Source organism: Macrotis lagotis, chromosome 1 (genome assembly GCF_037893015.1).
Source record: "Macrotis lagotis isolate mMagLag1 chromosome 1, bilby.v1.9.chrom.fasta, whole genome shotgun sequence".
Lineage (NCBI taxonomy): Eukaryota > Metazoa > Chordata > Mammalia > Peramelemorphia > Peramelidae > Macrotis > Macrotis lagotis.
The window spans coordinates 79136284-79144285 of record NC_133658.1 but is presented as its reverse complement, the minus strand read 5'-3'; the positions used below and the strand labels follow the sequence as shown (position 1 = coordinate 79144285).

Below are 8002 nucleotides of genomic sequence, written 5' to 3'. Positions count from 1 at the left end.
AACAACATAATTACTAAGGAGCCACATTAAGGATTACACAGGACCTGGATGCATCAACATTAAGGGATCAAAGGGACTGGAATGAGATATTCTGAAGAGCAAGCTTGATTGGAATACAGCCAAGAATTCACTATGCAGTAAAACTGAGCCTTCTCTTCCAGGTGAAAGATGGTCATTGAATGAAATGGGAGACATCAACAATTCCTAATGAAAAGGCCAGTTATAAATAGAAAATTTGAATATCAAAAAGGAGGCTCAAGAGACCAATGAAAAGGTAAAAAAAAGGGGGGGGGTAAAAAGGGAAAAAACCTGGTCTCCAATAAGATGAAACTTCTATATCCTGGCATGAGAAAAAGATTCTCATAATGCTTGAGAATTATAACTCTATCAGAGAAAATATACTTAGCCAGAAGAGCTAAGCTAACAGAAGGAAGGGAAGGAAAAAGTCCAAAAAGGGAGAGGGAAAAGAAAGGGGAGGGGGTGGATATAGGAGGGCAAATACACTGGAGGCAGTATTCAGAAACAAAATACTAGGTAATACGGATAAGGTGAAAAGGGGTGGAATACAATCAGAGGGAAGATAGCATGGAGGGATGATTTATTTCTCATCACATTCAATTTGGATCAATGTATATTATGGAAAGAATGTAGAGATTGGCAGATTGCCTTCTGTGGAGCTTGGGGGGAGGGAAGCAACATTGGGGGGAGGACAATAAACAAAGTGCATATGTGTCTACCTTTCTCTGGAAACTCTGGTGGCTCCTTATCACATACAGGATAAATAAAAAATCCTCTGTTTGCAATTTGGGCTTCAATATCATCTACTCCTCCCCTCCATACAAAATCTTTTCCAAGTTTCTGTCACTGAACCATTCACCATGGATGAAACATGTGACAATGACCTTTTCATTTTTTCAATGCTTCTTTTTTCGCACATAATTTATTATGTAAGATAATTTACAAACATTTTTTCATCCTTGTACACAAAGAACCATTTAGATTATAAGAATTCTTCCAGCAGACCAAAGTAGGCTAAATTAATTAGTTTGCTTCATATTTTCTGTCTTTACCATTTGAATTTAGATAAAATTTTGATCTTTTAGTTTAGAGTTGCAGGACCAAAGATGATTTCAATCACTTTCTTTGCGATGACAACTTGAAGAATATGGTTAAATGTCAGTCAACTTAACAATCATTTCAGTGGCATTCTTGGAGGCACTGTCCATAGCTGTCATTCTTGCACTCTGCTCACTACTGATGGAATCCTTTAGAGTGTAACAGATGATATTTTCAGACTATACGCTTGATAATTTTATAACATATTAGCATCAATGTCATCATAAATACTGCTACTCTCAGCACTTGCAATGACTTTTACTGAAAAGATGGGTTTTTCCTCTGTGTTGTAAGAGCTAACAGACTTGAATCAATTAAAGATTATAGATGCTTCATGAACCTTATACCCAGATTTTAGTAGTCCAAGGGCAATAACAGATGCATCTCCAAAGGTATGGGGCATCCTCCCCACTACTTTAAATGTGATTAAAAGGAGTCAGAGTTCTGTTAAGTATGCCTCTATTTTGTCATCAATTCCAACAATCATAATTTCCTTTTCTGCTGCTGTGAGGGTAGCAACCTCATTTTTCATTAGTTGAAAAACTGAGGAATGGATCATTCCTCAGTCTGAGGATACTCCAACAATGAGAGGTTTTCTCATGGCTTCTTCAGTCTTAATATCGATTTTCTAAATAAATAGCCAAAGATCCATCTCCATATATTCTGGATAGTTTCAGGTCTCTCTGAGCTCGAGCTAACTTTTGCAGCTGCCACCTTCATAGAGCTAGTAATTTTTGATTATTTCAATTTCCTGGTACGATCTTTTAAAGTTGTCATATTTCCGACGTGTACCCATTCAGGCTACAAAGCCAAGGTGGAGAAACCAGGGATAATCACTGAACAGAACATGGGGGTATCAGCCCTGCTGAAACTGTTACAAAGTTTCTCAAATGAGATACTCTATTTCCTAACTCCAGGCATCTTCACTGTTTGTTCCTCATACATGAAATATTCTCTCTGCTTATTTATGCTTCTTGGTTACTCTGACTCCTTTAGAGTCTTAGCTAAAATCCGCTTTTGCACAGGAAGCATTTCCTACTCCTTGTTTCTAGTGCCTTCCCATTATGTAATTTCCAACTTAATCTATACATAAGTCATTTGTACATAGCTATTTTCATGCCTCTCCCATTAGATTGTGAGCGCCTTAAGGGCAGATACTACCTCTGAAGTTTCTTTGTATTCACAGTGCTTAATATGTACTAGATCATATATATTAAGGGTTTACCAATTGAAGGCCTAGTCCAGGGTGTCACAGTTAATGAGGGTCTGAGGAAGACTAAATAATATCATTAGGTAGCATTTACATAGTGCTTTAAGGTTAATAATGTACCTTTCAAATATTTCATTTTATCTTCAAAAGAATGTGGAGAGGTGGATAATATTATTAACATTTGAAGTGACTTGCTCAAGGACACATGGTGTCTGAGGTAAGATCTGAACTCAGGTCTTCCCTACTTAAGATTAGGCTCCCTATCCATTGCCACACCTAGGTTCCTCTAATCCTATTCTTCCTGATTCTAAATCCAGTGCTTTATTCACTATGCACCTAAGCATAGAAGACTTACCAATAAAACCATAGACACTTAATAATTAGCTAGATGTCTGGCCTTGGGCAAGCCATTTATCATCATTGCCTTGCAAAAAAATCCTAAAATAAACAAACAAGTAAGCAAACAATAAAATGCTATCTACTAAAGGGCAGCTAGGTTGTTCAGTGGTTAAAGCACCAGACCTGGAGTCAGGAGCAGCTGAGTTCAAATGCAGCCTCATACACTAAAGAACTACCTAGCTCTGTGTTCTTGGGCAAATCACAGTCCAATTATCTTAAATAAAATGAATAAAAAATAAATATCTGCAGTGATTATATCTACTTTTTTCAGCTCCTCCTCACTTCACTCTATATCATCTTATGTAAATGTTCACAAGTTTCTCTGAATCAGTCCCTTTCATCATCTCTTACATCACAAGAAGAATAATAATACATATCCTTCTTATATCACAATTTGTTTAGCCATTCCCCAAATAAGGGGATACCATTTTCTTTTCAGTTCTTGCTACAACATAAAATACTGTTACTGATATTTGTGAACATAGAGTTTTTTCCCCTCTCTTTTCAAATCTTTGTAATCAATGACTGGTAGTAGTATTACTAAATTAAAGGATAAGTGAGATTTAGTGATCTTTGCTCATTCTATATTCATTTATTAAGTGCCTGCAATTTGCTAAATATTTGGGATGAAAAAAGAGCTGAAAGACAAAATTCCATCAATGAGATTGCAATCTAATAGCAAAGATCAAATATAAACAAAGCAAGCTACATACAGAATAAATAGAAGATATTTTTTAAAAAATAATTCACTGGAATTTCTGCCATGCTGCTTTCCTGTTTTCTGATCAACTTGTTTCATTTATGAAGTTCATTTCAAAGTCATTTCACTTCATTTAACTGTTTTATTTAGCTCCATTGTTTCTTATTCTCCCTTGTCTTCCCAGATGAATTGATATGCTTCTTGCTTTTTCAAAAAAGTATTAGATAGTTTTAATGAAGGCTGCCTTGTAATATTGTTTGAGTTCTATATTATTCCCCTCTCATTTCTACCTCTTTACTTAATTTTACTTGATGTTTTCAATTTTTCCAATGAAATTTTATTTATTTTGTCAAATTCTTTAATTATTTTTGAACAGTTTCACTGATATAGCATTAAAAGTGCAAGTTAACTTTGGTTGTGATATCACTTTCATTACATTATTATAGCCCATCATACAAGTTGTACTTTATTTCCTCAAGGAACCCTTTGTAACATAATCTTTATTAGTGTCTCTTGTGTTTTCATAGATTTAATCTACAGGTATTTTTTTATTCCTTTTTGTACTTATTTGGAATGTGTTTTCCATTTCTTTGTCACTCCTTTTATTTTATTGTTCTTGTACACAAATTCTCTATTTTTGAAGGGTTTATTCTGTAATCTGCAATTTTGTTGCAGCTATTGTTTCAGTTAGTTTCTTTGCTGATTTTCAAAATAAACATCCATATTATCAGTAAATAGGGGTAATTTTCCCCCTTTTAACTATCTTTGTGCAATTAATTTCTCCTTTCTATCTGATATGGCTAGAAATTCCAGAATTATGTTAACTAATAGAGAGAAGAGTTTTCCCATTTTTTTCATTTCACATATTTATATTTATAGAAATGGATCTAGATTTTCCCATTGTAAAAGATGTCTGCTTTTCAAGTCATGATACATGCTTTATTAAAACAAAATATTTATTTAAGGCAATGGGGTTGAATGACTTTTCCAAGGTCACACAGTTATGCAATTATTAAGTATCCAAGGCCAAACTTGAACTTGGGTCCTCCTGACTCCAGGGTTGGTGCTCTATCCACTGCACCACCTAGCTCTCCTAGGTACATTTTTTCCTTTTCAGGGTTTTTAGTATAAATGCTATTGTCAAATGTCAAATTTATGTCAAGTAATTTCAAAATTATGTGAAATGCTTTACACATGTTTACTGCAATCATTATGATGTTGTTATCACTTTGTTTTAATATAATCAATCATTCTGATTGTTTTTCTTATATTTGATCCTCTTTGAATTCTTTGTAAAAAATTCTGATTTGTTCAAGATGAATGATTTATTGACTGAATCTTTGTTTTAAAAGATTTCCTTTAAAATTTTAAAATTGGTTTTGCTTAATAATATTAAATAGTTTTTTCTCTGCTTTATCTTTCTCTGGTTTAATTATCAGGACTAAAGATACCTTACAAAAGAAATCTGGTAGAATGTGTGATTTGTGGATATTAATTGCTCTTTAATAGTTTGGCAGAATTCTTCTGTGCCCCAATCAGCACGGGAATTTTTTTTTCCTTTTGGTAGTTCCTGTACAATGCATTCTTTTGTCTTTTCTGAGATTAAGGTTATTTAAAATCTTTACCTGATCTTCTATAAATTTTGGTCGTTCATACTGTTGAAGATAACCTTTTTATTTTGTTTTTGGTTTTATTAAGTTAAAACTGCATATGGGTATTTGAGCATTCTTTTGCTTTTTGGGGATTTTTTTATTTTATCTTGCTCAGTTTTTATTTGATTTAGTGACCTTTGTAATCAAATTGACTTAGTGATTATTATTTTTATTAATCTTTTCATGCTCACTTTTTATTTAATTTATCATTCCTATAATATATTTTTTGTTTACACTTTATTTTCCCTCTGATATTTCATATCGCCTCCTTTATGCTCATGTTAGGATTTTTTATCTGCTGTTCTTAAAATTGTTCTTTAATTTTTCCTATGCTATTAAATGTTTGTAAAAATATAATTTTTTTCTTTAGGACATTTTTACCTGCATCCTGCTAACTTTAGCATCTTGTTTCATCATTATTGTTTTCATTCATGTTATTATTTGTATGAGTTGTATAATAAAATCCCATTAATGAATGTGATCCTTGTTATTTTGAATGGTTTCTGGGTAATACAAGTCTTGGAGGAAAGAAAAGGGGAAAAAATAAGTGAGGAAAGACATCCAACGTAGGTTTTTCACCTTCACAGACAAACAACATGGAAAAACACAGAGGAATGATATAAATAATTGACCCAAGGATGGGCCATTGAAGGGAGATGATAGGTCTTTTTAAAAAGTATCTTGTGGGGCAGCTAGTTGGCACAGTGGATAGAGCACTGGCATTGGAGTCAAGAGTACCTGAGTTCAAATATGGCCTCAGACACTTAATAATTACCTTGGGCAAGCCACTTAACCCAATTGCCTTGCAAAAAACTAAAAAAAAAAAGTATCATGTGGTCCTATGTGTCTCTGGTTTTCCCCAGGAGTTTTCTTAGGGTTATTTTTACCTCCTTATTCCTAAGACTGTAGATAAGAGGATTAAAGATAGGTGTGAAGGCAATATAAAACATAGCAATTATTTTATCATACTTTGGGGAAGAGAGTGAACGGGGTCTAATATAGAGGGAGATTACAGTACCATAGAATACCATGACAACCATGAGGTGTGAAGAGCAAGTGGAAAAAGCCTTTCTGCGTCCCTCAGCAGATCGAATATGTAGAACAACATTAATAATGTGAGCATATGAGAAGGTGATGAATGTGACAGGACATAATAGGGTAAAGATACAGAGGACATTCATGACCTTCTCTACATGGGATGTATCTGTACAGGAGAGATGCAGCAGAGCAGGCATTTCACACAAGAAATGATTGATAACATTTTCCCGGGAGAATGATAGTTGGAAAGTGGCTACTGTGTCCACTGTGGATGCTATAAAGCCACCCACCCAGCACCCAGCAGCCAATCCTCCACAGAACCCCCAGTTCATTATGACTGAGTACCGTAAGGGATCCCTGATGGCTATATAGTGATCATAGGCCATCACTGAAAGAATATAGCACTCTGCAATGCCAAAAAACAGGAATGTAAAAAACTGTGTGACACAACGAGAGAAAGAGATAGACTTCCTTTCTGACAAGAAATGCCCCAGCATCTGAGGAATCACACAGGATGTGTAAGAGGTTTCCATAATGGACAGATTGGCAAGAAAGAAGTACATGGGGGTGTGGAGGCATGTATTCAAAAATATCAACAAAACAATGAGCAGGTTCCCCAGCAAGATCAACAGGTAGACAAGGAGGAAGAATAGGAAAAGATACATCTGGAGCTCCGGTCTGCTGGAGAGGCCAAGGAGGATGAACTCAGTTACTGAGGTGAGGTTGCTGCTCTCCATCTTGGTTATGGATCTCCAGAAAGAATGTTGAAAGAGGATTAGATCTACTTTCTAAAGATCTTTATGGTTACAAAACACTTGATGTGCATCATATAAAATGATCCTCAATTCAACACAAAGAGGACATTAGTTTTGTGCATGGGAAATTGAGCCTCAGAAATTTTAAATGAATTAGTTACAACAACATGGTCAATTAACTGTGAGATCTGACCTTTTGTCACTTCAAATTTCTGGCTCCTAAATTTTCAATTGTTGTCCACATTCATGACAGATGACAAGATGCTTATTTCACTGAAATCATAGTCTGTAGTTGGGGTATGGGTGGCAGGAAGGATAAAAAAAGAAAATAAAATTAGCATCTTGGCCCCTTTCCTAATATTGTGCATACATACATGATTCAGTCTTGAAAGAAAAGTCGATGCTGTGCTTATGGAAGGTTCCTCTTAGCCCATATCTATGTGGCTTCTTTCAACTTCCCCTTCTCCAACATTTATCTTCTTCATGAGAAAGATCCTACTTATGAGGAGATTAATTTTTGTTATAACTTTCTCCCTTTGAATAGTTCAGTCAATGGATAAGCATTTATTAAGTTGTCACTATTTGCTAAGCACTCTGCTAATGAACTTATTAAACTTATGAAGGGGTCATCTATCTTGGCCCTATTTTTACAGTTAATTTGAAACCAAACAAATGACATCTTCTCAGAGATTAAGTCCTTGGCTTTTAAGGACTATCACCTTATGTAGCTCATAGAATTATCTTCAAGATAGCATTTAGGTAAACTTTAAAGTGATAAATATGACTAATTAATATCTCCTCCTGTGTCAATTATCTCTCAGTTAACATGCATCTTCAGTCTTGCCTTCTCCTTTATTCCAAACTTTGGATTTACAAGCATATATAACCCTAAAGCTCAAAAATCCAAAATAACCTCATTCTAAATCTTTCCCATCTGTGCAGTCACCATAAATCCTTTCCTTCCTGTTCATAATCACACTGGAAAAAATGTCTACATTTAATGTTGACTTTCATATTCATTCTTCAACCCAAGCTGTATGATTTTTAATCCTTCTATTGCAACTGGTCTTTCAAAATTCATCAATTATTACTTTATCACTCAACCAAAAACCTTGATCACTTTATCCTTTTT

The 8002-nt window shown here is 34.6% G+C and overlaps 1 protein-coding gene and 1 pseudogene across 1 annotated transcript; both read right to left on the bottom strand.

Annotated features, from left to right (window-relative positions):
- Positions 1–1099: 1099 nt before the first annotated feature.
- LOC141513659 (ATP synthase F(1) complex subunit gamma, mitochondrial-like) lies at positions 1100–1965 on the bottom strand (annotated as a pseudogene).
- Positions 1966–5916: 3951 nt separating this feature from the next.
- On the bottom strand, positions 5917–6852 carry LOC141509425 (olfactory receptor 2D3-like). The gene has a single exon (XM_074219017.1). The coding sequence runs from the start codon at positions 6850–6852 to the stop codon at positions 5917–5919; it is 936 nt and encodes a 311-aa protein (XP_074075118.1).
- Between the last annotated feature and the right edge of the window lie 1150 nt (positions 6853–8002).

Bases quoted from the DNA above. Each gene is read 5' to 3' on its own strand.
- LOC141509425 (XM_074219017.1), bottom strand. From the start codon at position 6,852: ATGGAGAGCAGCAACCTCACCTCAGTAACTGAGTTCATCCTCCTTGGC.